General features: G+C 40.3%; 1 protein-coding gene across 5 annotated transcripts in view; it reads right to left on the bottom strand.

Moving 5' to 3' along the window:
• Positions 1 to 6830: 6830 nt before the first annotated feature.
• CDC14A (cell division cycle 14A) overlaps positions 6831 to 13360 on the bottom strand; it is a 190771-nt gene continuing 184241 nt past the window's right edge. For all 5 annotated transcript variants that reach the window (XR_009345545.1, XR_009345546.1, XM_059138137.1 and 2 more), the window contains one exon: positions 6831 to 9146. Coding sequence is in view for 3 of the 5 variants with exons in the window: in XM_059138137.1 (XP_058994120.1) it covers positions 9117 to 9146 (30 nt within the window). In the remaining 2 variants the exon portion in view is untranslated. The remainder of the gene's footprint in view (positions 9147 to 13360) is intronic.

Genomic DNA, 13360 nt, shown 5'->3' with positions numbered 1-13360 from the left:
ATAAAAGTAATATATTGAGTAAAAACCACAATACGTGCTTTCCATAAAATATGTTATGAAGTAGAATTCCAGTTAAAATACAGTCAGGTACATTAATGCATCGTGTTTAAGCCCATTGAAACCCAAAGAACAATACAACTTTGAAAAGAATTGCCCAGGGTTTATTATTAAGACAATGTTAAAATTCATCTAAAGAATCCCTTAACAACCTCAACCTGATTATTGGATCTTGCTCATTGTGTGGGCACAGAAAGGGCTGCTTTTTTTCTGGAGCAGACCGCAATAGCGCAGGGGCCGGTTTCTGTGGAAATCTCAAATCTGAACTTTCTGCCTTTTGGCCAACTAATCCTTTCAATGTTACATTAAAACAATTTTTTTTTAAACAATTTTAAGAATTGCATTTTCTTACATCAGGTCCCAGGGTATGAATTCTTAGACTTTTTAGATTCTGCCTGCTAGCTGAGAACAAGCAAGAGATTATTATTTTATATATGTCTCGAAGCTCCTTGCCCCAAAACATGTTCTATTTTCAAAGCCATAGCATGTTTTAACCAAACTTTTTCTGGGTTTGACAATGTGTATACCAGCCTGAAGCTTTAACATGCTGACAGCTGCCTTGCTTGAGATGTTTCTGGTTATTTTATTTTGATGTGCCCTTTCACATCCATCAGACTGGCTACATGTCAGGAACTTGGGTTTGCCATTAAGGCCATGTTGAAATCTGGGCTGGACGGCTTGTTGGCTGTATGACCTTGGGCAGGCAAGTCTTTCACTTCTCCACGTCTGCTTCCTCCACCTAAAAACTCTCAGTAATGTCTAGCAAGATAACTTATGGATTAACATAGATTTATAGCATCTAGCGCACTGTCTGGCTTATAATAACACTCAAAAAACGTATTGTTAACATTCCCCCAAGGTGGAGGGGGGGGTGCTGGGTGGCTCAGTCATTAAGTGTCTGCCTTGCTCTCAGGTCATGATCCCAGGGTCTTGGGGTGGAGCCCCGCATCGGGTTCCCTGCTCAGCAGGGAGTCTCCTTTCTCCCTCGATTTCTCGTCCTCTGCCTTCTCATGCTCTCTTTCTCTGTCTCTCAAATAAGAAAAGTCTGCAGATAGTAGCTTGGAAATATAACTGGGATCATTTGAGCTGACGAAATGTCCGGCTCATAGGTCTTTTCTCGAGAATATTCTTGGGAATTTTGACTTGCACATTGCCTGTCCAGAGTAGCTCAACCTGGGGATCAGGCGAAGTGGGAAGCATGTGGGCATTTGTAACATTCTCTGCACAAGCAGCCCTGTTGCTTTGTTGAAAATGTTATAAACTTCTTTATTTGGTGCTTTTGTTTTTTTAATTTTTGGAAAATCCAGGTCTTTTTAAAATTTATTCTTCATTTATTTTAGATTATTCCAGCTCATCCTTTTAAATTTTTAGTGCCTAAGTGCTTTATTTTTTTCAATGTCTCATTCTTTAGATTTGCTGTTTACCTCATTTAAAACAGCTTAGCAATTTGTATCAATATTTTATCATTTTAATTTCTATTTTTATAGCTTTAAGTATACCTTTTTTAAAGCCTCACTGTTGTATTTATTTATATTGAGGTCACTATTTTTTAGCTTTAATTTTTTTCAATTACTTTTTTACTTCAATATTTTTGAAGTCATGATTTGTTAAAGCTATATTAACTTTGGGGTGCCTGGGTGGCTCAGTGGGTTAAAGCCTCTGCCTTCAGCTCAGGTCATGATCCCAGGGTTTTGGGACCGAGCCCCATATCGGGCTCTCTGCTCAGCGGGGAGCCTGTTTCCTCCTCTCTTTCTGCCTGCCTCTCTGCCTACTTGTGATCTCTGTCTGTCAAATGAATAAATAAAATCTTAAAAAAAGAAAAGCTGTATTAACCTATTTTTAAAATTTCTTTCACCTATTAAATAATAGGTAAATATTAGGAGCAAAATTTCGAGACTAGTTTATTTCTTAAAGATGATTCAGGACGTTTTTCCTACTCTAGTTTTCCCTGAAAGGAAACCACTTTTGATTTTATCTGTTTAGAAAAAAACAGAGGAGCACTTGGGAGACTCAGCTGATTAAGCGATCTATCCTTGGCTTCTGCTCTGCCTGGCAAGGCACTCAAGATTCTCTCCTTTTCCCTCTGTCCCTCCCTCTGGCTCTGTCCCTAAGGAAAAAAAAAAAAAAAAACCAAAAACCAGAAAACAGAACTCTGTCCCATCTGGAGCACTGAAGACCCAAAGGACAGCATTCCTTTCTACTAGACCGCAACTCCTTCCCTCCACAAAGTAGTCTTCAGAAACAGGGACTATGGATCAACTTCATAAAGTAAAACTGTACATTCATTTAAATGGGCTTTGATTACTACAAAATTTGCTAAAACACAGTGTACAATAATGTGTTTATTTCTCAGTCAAGTAAGCCTCAGTCTTTGGCTCACTTCATGATCCTAGAGTCCTAGGATTGAGCCCCACATCAGGCTCCCTGCTCCGCAGGAAGCCTGCTTCAACCTCTGCCTGCTCTGCCTGCAACTCTCCCTGCTTTTGCATGCTCTCCCTGAAAAATAAATGAATAAAATCTTTTTTTTAAAAAGAATGTGTTTAGGGGCGCCTGGGTGGCTTGGTGGGTTAAGCCGCTGCCTTCGGCTCAGGTCATGATCTCAGGGTCCTGGGATCGAGCCCCGCATCGGGCTCTCCGCTCAGCGGGGAGCCTGCTTCCTCCTCTCTCTCTCTGCCTGCCTCTCTGCCTACTTGTGATCTCTCTGTCAAATAAATAAATAAAATCTTTAAAAAAAAAAAAAAAAGAATGTGTTTACATAGTGGGCACGAGACTGGTGTCCTTAGAAAGGCCCGTTTTCAAGGTTGGCCTTGGCTTCCATCTGGAAGCAGCTTCCTGCCCTGACATCTCCTAATGACGTGGCGGTGCGCTGTGCCCAGACTGTGCAGATGCTGAAGTTTATGCAGAATGCCTGCTTTCCTTCAGGAAGTCTGGAATTTTGGTTCGGGCTAATCAGAGGGCACTCATCTGACCAGGCCCCAATAATAAGCACCCCATTGGTGCTTAGTCTCTAATGAGCTTCCAGGGTGGACAACACTTCACTTGTGTTGTCACCACTGGTCGCTGAAGAATTAAGCACATCCCATGTAATTCCACTGGGAGAGGACCCTTGGAAGCTTGCACCTGGCGTCCTCCGGACCTTACTCTGTGCACGTCTTCCCTCTGCTGATTTTGCTGTTTTCTTTCACTGTAATAAATCTTAGCTGTGAATGCAGACATATGCTGAGTCATATGAATCCTAAAAAATCATAGAAACAGGCGGGGGTGGGGGTGGTAGGAGGGTGTGACCTTGGGGACCCTGACAAACAGGCCTTCTCCTAGCTCCAGAATGGCTGATAATTAGTTCCTGGCTTAGTCACTGACGTTCAGCTCTCTTCCAGACCAGATGGATGAACTTTTCCTCTTTCGGATTACCAAAAATCCAACCACCTGTCACTTCATTAGGAATCCTTAATTAGGGACAATTTTCCCAACGGATTTGACTTTAAAATAGATCAAACTATTGTAAAATCTCAGTCAGCTTGGTGGAGTGTCAGGGTCTCTCACTTCTCATCACGACTGGATAGTCATCTCGGAGCCAGTGTCCCTCACTCAGCTTCTGGTGGAGTGTCTGAGAAGGTGAACCCCGAGGCTGATGCTCTGTGTTGCCTGGACCCAAGACACTCTTGAGCCCGCGGTCTCCGCTCTGTTTTAGGGTTTCTGCAGAGCTGTCATTGATGCGGCCCCTGGCCATGGCTCCACGGTCATTGAAGACATGTGATCTAAGTGATAAAGTAAGGTACTAACTCGGCCTTAAGCAGCTGGAAAATCTCAGGCTGGCTATTGTACTTGTGAAGGAAATTAATGTAAAGAATGGTCAAGGGAGAGAAGTGAATATTGTATATCTTTCTCAAATCAGGAAAGACTAGGTCTATCCAAAACCCCATCGGTCATAGTCAGGAGATGCCATGTTATTTACAACCCAAGCTACGTTAGAAGCTAACTATCTTTCTAGAATTGAAAACACTGCCTGAAACCTGCTTCTTGGGTATCTCTCTCTGAATGTGCAGTGCGGTGTGAAAAGTCTCTCTGCCAGCAAGAAACCTGGATTTTTACACTTTTTAAAGATTTTATTTATTTATTTGACAGGCAGAGATCACAAGTAGGCAGAGAGGCAGGCAGAGAGAGAGGAGGAAGCAGGCTCCCTGCTGAGCAGAGAGCCCGATGTGGGGCTCCATCCCAGGACCTGGGATCATGACCTGGGCCGAAGGCAGATGCTTTAACTCACCGAGCCACCCATGCACCCGAAACCTGGATTTTTAAAAAAAAAAGAAGGGCAAAATCTCATTTCTTCCCAAGTCTTACTTTATTTTTCTAAGACAAGAACAGATTGGCTCCTTTAATCTCAAATCTCTAGGACCCCCATATCTTCCAGGTTTTACTTCTAAATACAAAAAGGCAGAGTTTACACTTCCTGCCTTCATCTCCATCAGCTCTCAGTAAAGGCCAGACGTACACTAGATAAATGATAGATAGATACTTCTATAGACTATCATTATACTATTCTGATCCCTGATTTCAATTTGTCTTTTCAACGTTCTATTCTATGTACCTGACAATCATTTTTGGAGATCTGGGTGTCGAGATTGACAATCTCACTTGGAGATCATCTCTTTTTCGAAACATTTTTAAACCACTTTATTGGGGCACGATTGACAACCAAAAAGCTGTGCAGATTTAATGTATACAACTTGATGGGTTTGGAGGTAAGTACCTGAAAGTCCATGAAACCACTACCACGATCTAGGCCATAAACTTATCCATCACCTCCAAAAGTTTCCTCCCATCTTCTTATAATAATTGTCATTATTACTATTTTGTGGCAAAGGGAGGTAAGCTAAGATCTACCCTCCTAGAAATTAGTCGAAGAAAAGAAGGTCTTAGTTATATAAGATGAGTAAGCCTTAGAGATCTACTGTCCAGGAGAGAACTTACAGTTAATAATCACATACTGTACTATTCTTAACATTTTGAGTAAAATAAATTCCCATAAGAAGTCCTAGAGGCGAATGAAGGTGAGCATTTAGTGTAAATTTGTCCAGCCTAGGACGTGAGGACCAATATCCTATGACATTTGAGTGTGCTATTCAACTCAGCTTCAAGCCCCAGCATCAGTTGCCTCAAAAACTGGGTGTCCGAAGCCCCTCTTGCTCCTCCGTAGTACACCTGGTCCATTCTTTGTAGCCAGCTGAAATCCTTTTGGGAGAGATCCATAATATAAATAAACAAAATACATTTGATAGATCATTACCCCCGAATCCCAAGTTTAATGTCAAGGTAAACATTTGCAGCTGGGGTCATTTTCACAGTTACTACCCTGAACTCATTTTTCAATTGCAGACCAACCTCTTCGGTCCACTTGATTTGAACCAAAGAAGAAACAGCGAGTGGTGACGTGAATCATCTCTGTTTCAGTCATCTGCTGGCTAAAGCGAGGTCTGGTGAGTGAAAAGGTCAGTTAACTTACGTTTGTCCATTTAAAACCGGTTCCAAAGAACTGTAGGCTGCCTTAAAAGCAGTCTTTCACTAGAAGTTTCTACTTGTCCTCACCAGAAAAGTTTAAAATTCCCGAGGAAAGCTGTTTTTCTTTCTTGATAGGATTATCATAATTCAATCCATAGAGAAGGAACTGGGTGGGAATATATTAACATTTCAATCCAGCTCAAAATAACTTAATACAATTATTTTCTACTTTCTATGCCCTGGGTGCCACTACTGTGAGACCTATGGGTAAATAAGGGAGTTTTATCTTATGCTATAAATTCGATCTTGCCATAGCTGGAAATTTCCCTAATTAACCTTCAGACGAGACAGGCAGGGACGGAATTCTCGCTCTGCTGTGTGTTACAGAGAGGACTGCATGGCTTTTGCCGGCACGGTTAACTTTACCTTCCAAGGGTTCTTTGGGAAAGAGCACAGACTCCGTCTACAACATGAAACACCAGAGTACCATTCAGCTGACAGAGAAACCATTGGTTCAAGCAGAAACTTTGCATATTGACGGTTTCAGAAATATCACAAAGGGAAGCATACGAGTGCCAACAATTTTGAAAATACATTTCCGTGGCTTATCGTTGGTAAACTCATGTTCCTGCTGTTAGCTGCACCTCAGCTGAATATATACATGGGTTAACCCCCCTGGGTGTGTCTGGAGGTTTATAAATCAATTAACATCGACAACAAAACCATGTGAACTCCATGACGGCTAGGTGAAGAAATCTGTTGGAATTAATGGATTAGTTTTACTATTTTTTTTAAATAAGATCTAAATCTGAAGAAAAAGATTCTCTGCCCTTCCACACAGGTTCATGAATTCCTAAGAACTCTTCTTCCCTCAGATGTGGTCCTATGACAACCTCCGTACCCCAACTGTCTCATGCAATGTTGTGAGAACTGCTAATTGGCAGCTTTTCAACTCAAGAAGTGAAACTACCTTCCCACTCACACCCTTTCCTATGTGCGCTGAAAAAAAATTTTGAAAGACAAAAGAGAAGGGCAAAACCTCAGAAACATCACAACCCAGAGAGATCCAGTTTAATGCATAAAATATCTTGAATTAATAGTGCAGTTTCTTATTCTCAAGCTGGCTCTTCAGGACATACATTCAAGTGGTGAGGTTTGTTCCATCTGATTTATTTCCATAATTTCTCCTTTAAGAAAAAAGGCCATTCTTCTCAAAAGGCACTGATGACCAGTGGATCACCCAATAGTCATAAATGACCAAGCAGGACCGAAACTCGGATCACAATCAGTGTTTTATTAACAGAAAAGAAAATGAGAGAGAGAAAGACAGCAAGATCCTGACGTTATCCGACTTTTGCGAAAGGCAAAGTCAAAGATTTCTTTGTGCTCATTGTCATACACTTCAAAAAATGGCCACAACCTGGAAAGTCAATGAAAGATAAACTAAAAATCCGGAATGGAGAGCCTGAGACACTTGAAAGGCACCAACCAGATTGGATCAAACATAAAATTACAAAGAGACTTCAGTACATTGATAACTCAAATTTCAAATTCTAAAAGTCAGGGAAAACATAAATTGCATAAAACGTTTATTATTTATTAGCAGTGCATTCTTCTACACTTTAAAATAGAACAAAATCTCTTTTGGAAGGTAAACTTCATAACAAAATACATGTCAACAATTTTTGTTTTGGGAGTAGAATTACTTTGCTATATACTTTCTATATTATATACATACACTTCTTGGTTTGTCTCAGTATCTACATGTGTACCGATCATTTTAAGACCTACACATGTAGATACCTATGACTAATATACACACATAATCATGGGAAATTTATAGTAGTCAATTTTACAATCATTTTAATAGCTGCACACAAATTAGTGTTCACAGAACTCAAACTGTCAACATGGTTCCCTTTTCCCCATTTCTCGAATGTCATCTGAATTACTTTCCACGGATAATTTTTTTTAAATACTACCATCTTCCTATATAATTTTTAACAACTCATAATAAAATATTTTACAATTCTGGCTTAAGAAAAGCTTTATGATTTCATTCCACTTATTTTAATTTTTGACTCCTAAAACATACAATTCATTTTTTTTTCCCATCAGCTTTAGTGCAATTATTTGGTACTGCAGTTACTGAAGTTTAAGTCACGAACCTGAGCCAAACAGTCATTCAAATGCCTTTTTAAAATGGAAAGCATGGACATGATGTTTTGCTGAAGCATGTGTAATGGCCTCCAGGTACCCCATTCCCCCCACAAATAAACAGATTATAAATAACTCAGTGGTGGCAAGGAGAGCACTTCATGTGGATCCATTTAACTGTGTGAGGTGTCTTCTGAGGCAGCATGGGAAAAAATTAGCATCGAAGGCTTCCCAGCTGCCCAGAGAAATGAAGCCTCTGGGCTTCTGAGGCCAAAACACAAGATTATACTCAATAAATGGGCCCTGAACACCTCTAAGGAGTCCCTTCATTCTCATGTCAGGCTTCTGATACGCTAGCTTGTGTGGTAGGTGTTCGTCATCTGTTTCAAACATATCTCCTTTGATACAGAGAACTACTTCGCAGCATCTTTTTTTTTTTTTTTTCCCAGTTTTCTCTCTTCATTGATTTAAAACAGGTGCCAGACCATGTGTGCTTACAGACAACAACCTCGTACCAAGCATGGAATGTCCTAACTGGGGTCAGGGCTCTTGTGAGAGGAGAGAAATAAAGGCATTTGGAATGTTGAGTCATTTCACACAGAGACAAGCTGTGTTTTCAGGAGAAACATTCAGGGAGTTCTGATCTCCAACTGGATGTTAAATTTTTTTAAAGCCCCCCAAGGATGAGAAATGAAATGGCTCGGCAACAAAAACAAAGGGAAAAGAAGTAGTCTAAATAAGTCCTATCAACCAATCAACCTCCTCTCTCCAGAGATCAGCTTGGATAAACTCATCATATTTGACTGACTCCCCAAAAGGATGAACTGATATGCCCTGTTCAGAATGGGAACATAAAAATCACTTTCTAAAAACTTTCTCCCTTACTCTTTCTTCATAAAGAGGAATTATTGTATTCGTGGTAGACAAAACCATACTAAACAAATTCAAAATACAAATTTTTGGTAGCAAACAGCAAGAAAAATCTAAGTCAAAATATAGTCTAGTTTTTCCATAATTTTATATATGTATAAATTTATCAAAATAGTCTCTTAAAGTTCACAATACATACATAATGTAACACTGTACATGTAATTGTAATAACAGATGTATTACCGAAATACATTAAAAATAACCTTTCAAGATACCAAATTCAACGTTACAACTGTCTGAGTGTTGACAGCTCTATAAACCTAGTTTCAGTGCATTTAGTGTAGTCATTAGCCAGAGTTTTTCTGGTTTCAAGTCTCTTGAAGGTCTTATGTTAGCGCTCTCCTTCATTTAAGGCGGGAAGGCAGAAAGACTCCTCCGACAAGCAGCTGCTCTCTCTCTCTCTCTCTGCATTGCTTGTCCAGATGAAGACCTGGTGTCTAAGAGCGGAGCGCTTTCACCGGAGTGGCGGGGGCTTAGTAATGAACATATTCAGATTGAAGGGACTGTGTGGGGGAGAGACAGAAACCCAGGTTAAAGTCCATCACATGCGAAACTGGTAATACACCTGCAGCTTCCTCCTTCAACAAAGAGACAGTTTGCATCTATTATATAAAAGATCAATGAAATATACTAGCAGAAAACAGAAAAGGATGAAAAAAAACCCCACAAAGCATTTGCTAAGAATAAGAAACTCAATTATGTGATGTGATTGCAAGAAAACCGTATTTTAAAAGGCTTACGATTTGTTCGTAGCAGTTAAAAACTGAGTGTTATATGCAAATTGATGGGTGGCATCAAACTCACTTCTCAGCTTTTATGCAATAATACTAAGTTTGACTCAAAGATATTAAACAACACCTGTAACTGAATTGAGGTTTATTAGAATAAACTGTAAGATTATATATACTTTATTGCATTTAATCCATATCAAATAGTGCTTCTAAGCAGTAGAATTAGCCGTAGCTTAAGTAAGTTCCTTAAGAATGCTTGAATTTAATAGATAGCTTACAAATCCTTTCCATTTAGGAGGACACAGAGCACTACTAGCTTTGAAATCTAAGCTTAAGACCCAAAAGCATTTGTGTAGAAGAATCTTGCAGTCATACTCAATAGTGGGCAGCTTTCGAGAAAAATAAATAACGCAAATCTCTCCCTCACATCATATTAGATAATCACATAGAACGAACACGATGGGGATATGTAATCAAGAATGTACTGATAAGGGGTGTTGGGGTGGCTCAGTGCGTTAAGCCTCCACCTTCTGCTCAGGCCATGATCTTAGGGTCCTGGGATCGAGCCCCACATTGGGCTTCCTGCTCAGCTGAAAGCCTGCTTCCCTCTCTCCCCCTACCCCTCTCCAGTACGCACGTGTGCTCTCTCTCTCTCTCAAATAAATAAATGAAATCTTTTTTTTTAAGAATGCACTGATAATAGATATTAACGAGGAAAAGATAAAGATAGCTCGAAAAAATTTGCCAGATACTTATTTTTGAGCAGCAAACAGCAGTTAAAGAGAGGGAACACAAACATAAAAAAAAAGGGGGGGGGGCACAAATCAGTCTGAACATGAACAAATTCTCTTGCACAATTCTTCTTATCTAGCACCTCACAACAACAAAGTTTACTTGATTTGCTGCCAAATGTCCTTTTCTCCTCCCTCAATAATCCTTTTTCAAAGTTATCTGCAGCCTGGTATTCACAGGTCTTCTCAATTCTGAGACTAGTGCATTTTGTTGACAGTAGGCATATCAGTAAAAAGAATCTGTTGGGCAAATCATCTACAAAAGGATTCATACTCTCTTTGTTCACTCTCATTGCTTCACAATCCTTGTGCATTTTATACCCTGTGGGCAGCCATTTACAGCGTCAAAAAGCGATCAGCCTGCCCTCAGACAGGCAAGAGCCCACACCATCACACAAACATAGAGTGAAAAGTGAAAAGTCAGAGGTGTCAACATTCAGTAATGGGCAGAGGGTTACGGTAACACTGTACATAAGCAAAGCAGGAGGCAAAGAGTGGGAAGGAAGGCTGGGGAGGGGAGTGGTTTCTGAGGCTGCAAGTTTCCAGGTAGAGGGGTAATGTGAAGACGGAGAACGGAAATGTTAGGAAGAATGTAAAAGGTTGACAGGTTGATTTTCTCACTACAGAATGGTTTACGCCAAGGATTCAGAACAGGGGAGACGATCAAGAAGTAGGGCACTATTGGGGCACCTGGGTGGTTCAGTGGGTTCACCCTCTGCCTCGGCTCAGGTCACAATCTCAGCGTCCTGGGATTGAGACCCGCATCAGGCTCTCTGCTCCATGCGGAGCATCTCTCTCTGCCTGCCTCTCTGCCCACTTGTGATCCCTCTCTGTCAAATAAATAAAATCTTAAAAAAAAAAAAAAAAAAAAGAAGAACAAGTAGGGCATTATCCTTTAAGTAGAATTGAACTCATGGAGAGCCCAAGAGGTAAGCCAGAAAGTCCAGTAAAACCAGTCTAATAGGGGCGCCTGGGTGGCTCAGTGGGTTAAAGCCTCTGCTTTCGGCTCAGGTCATGATCCCAGAGTCCTGGGATCGAGCCCCACGTCCGGCTCTCTGCTCGGTGGGGAGCCTGCTTCCCTTCCTCTCTCTGCCTGCTTGTGATCTCTGTCTGCCAAATAAATAAATAAAATCTTAAAAAAAAAAAACCAAAACAGTCTAATGCCTTGAAGCTCTCGTACATGTAACGTGTAGGCCCAACAGTTGCCCTCCTAACAATCAGAGCTTCAAAATGGACTCTGACTTTTCTGGCTGCTTTTTCCTAGTTTCTTCTGAAGTCTGTCAAGTAGGCAGGGAGGGCAGAGCCGTAGGATCTCCCCAGCGGCAAGACTGCAAAGTGTGCATGCTGTACGCGGACCAATGCTTCCGTAGGAATAGTTAAATGTGGCTTTTGTTCCAATTAGAAAAGTTATTCATGCTACCACTGACAGCAATTACGTAGCTCCTCAGATTGCCATAAATTTAGAACAGAGTTGTTTTTGCAAGCATCCCTAAAGTTCCATCAGTTCTCAATAGACAGAGATCTAGCAAATGAACAGACACCAGGCAAGTGGTCTTTGTTAAACTTTCTTCCAGGTAAGGTATTTTTAATATGTATCAATATATAGGGCGTAAATATGGGTGGGTACCTATCTTTCTTTCTTTTATGGAATCGTGATGCCCCTGGAAAACAAACATTCCAGAATAATTTTAGGGCTATCTATCAATCATATGAAGTAAATATTCGCATTTGCCTCCGGGCAGAAGCCTCTCCTTACACACAGCAGAGATCGTAAACTCGGCTGCTGTTTAATGCAACCTGCAGATACTGTCCCCCACAATCCCTGATGCCTTCCCTCGCCTCCCACCCCGTGTGCTCACTTCATGTTGCCTCATCGGCTCTGGATCCTCCTTAAACAAATAAAGACATAGTTTGGCTGAAGAACGGACCTTCTGTCGTGCTGGTTAATTCATTCAACAAATCATTATTAAACAGCAACAGTATACCTTTGGCCCTGGGGGATAAAAATAAGAGACCCAGATTCTTCCATAGTTTCTTTATATGGTGGAAACAAAGTTAAAGGAAATAATACATCGGGCTTAACAAATTATTCTGACATCAGCACTTCGGAACAAGTACCTTCCTTTCATTTTCAGTCTAAAACAAAAATCTTAATGGAAGTGGAGTTAGGGAAGAAAGAGAACTGTTAAAGTCTAGGAGATGTGTTCACTCGAAAAAACCGTAACTAGTATTTCACGGCCTTTTCACTGTGGAAGCAATCATGTGGGATGACAGTGGAATTTAGATTCCACACGCTTCCACGATGGGCTGTGTCGAGGGCCTCTGGCTCGTCTGTTAGCTGTATCCTAAAGTTACCAATAAATATCCCAGAAAACACAATAACCAGTTATTAGCACTGCTAATTTTTATAGCAAAGATGCCAATGTATTTTGTACTCCATAAACATTTGAAAAAACTATTGATTTTATTATTCAGGAAATAGATTAAAGTACCACTGTCTGGAATTCTTAAAAAACTAGATCTATGACTGAAGAGGTCCATTACTCTGTGATAGACACTTACTAAGTACTTCCTACATACCAGGTACAGTTCTAAACATTTTATATGTATTACATTTATATATGTAAAATGAGTCATTTTACAGATGAGGAGATTGAGGCACAGAGCGGTGAAAGGCTTTGCCCTAGGTCACACAAGGAGGAGGTGGTGGAGCTCTGCAGGCTGACTTAAAGCCCAAACCCTTGGACACCAGAGTCCAACACCTCAAGACACTTCTAGCTTTTGCCCTGTGATCACTGCATAGTCAACTGGACATCGTCTGTCACCCTAACACAGACAAATAATAACCGGAAGCAGGTTATGAGCCTGGCTGAGAAAAGAAATATTAAATTACAAAAAGAGAAAGCAGTATGTATGATACTATTAAGGAGATACAGACATTTTAAAATGAAAAATCCTTTTAGGACCGAATCCAAAGTAATTTTTAGGAATATGCTAAAAAGAAATTTTCTTTACAAAAATACCTAAGCTTAAGTACTCCGATTAAAGTTATAATTCTGCTTGGCCAATGTTTATCATAAAATTAATACTGAAATTTTTACAAAAATTCAGGAATGACAATGGATATGGTTATGAAGAAGGGGCACCTGAGGTGTAAATATTACTTTACAAGGTAGTGCTTATTGATAAACATAT

Source organism: Mustela lutreola, chromosome 10 (assembly GCF_030435805.1).
Source record: "Mustela lutreola isolate mMusLut2 chromosome 10, mMusLut2.pri, whole genome shotgun sequence".
In the NCBI taxonomy this organism is placed as follows: domain Eukaryota; kingdom Metazoa; phylum Chordata; class Mammalia; order Carnivora; family Mustelidae; genus Mustela; species Mustela lutreola.
Note: the sequence above shows the minus strand (reverse complement) of the source record. Positions and strands in the feature narration are given on the sequence as shown.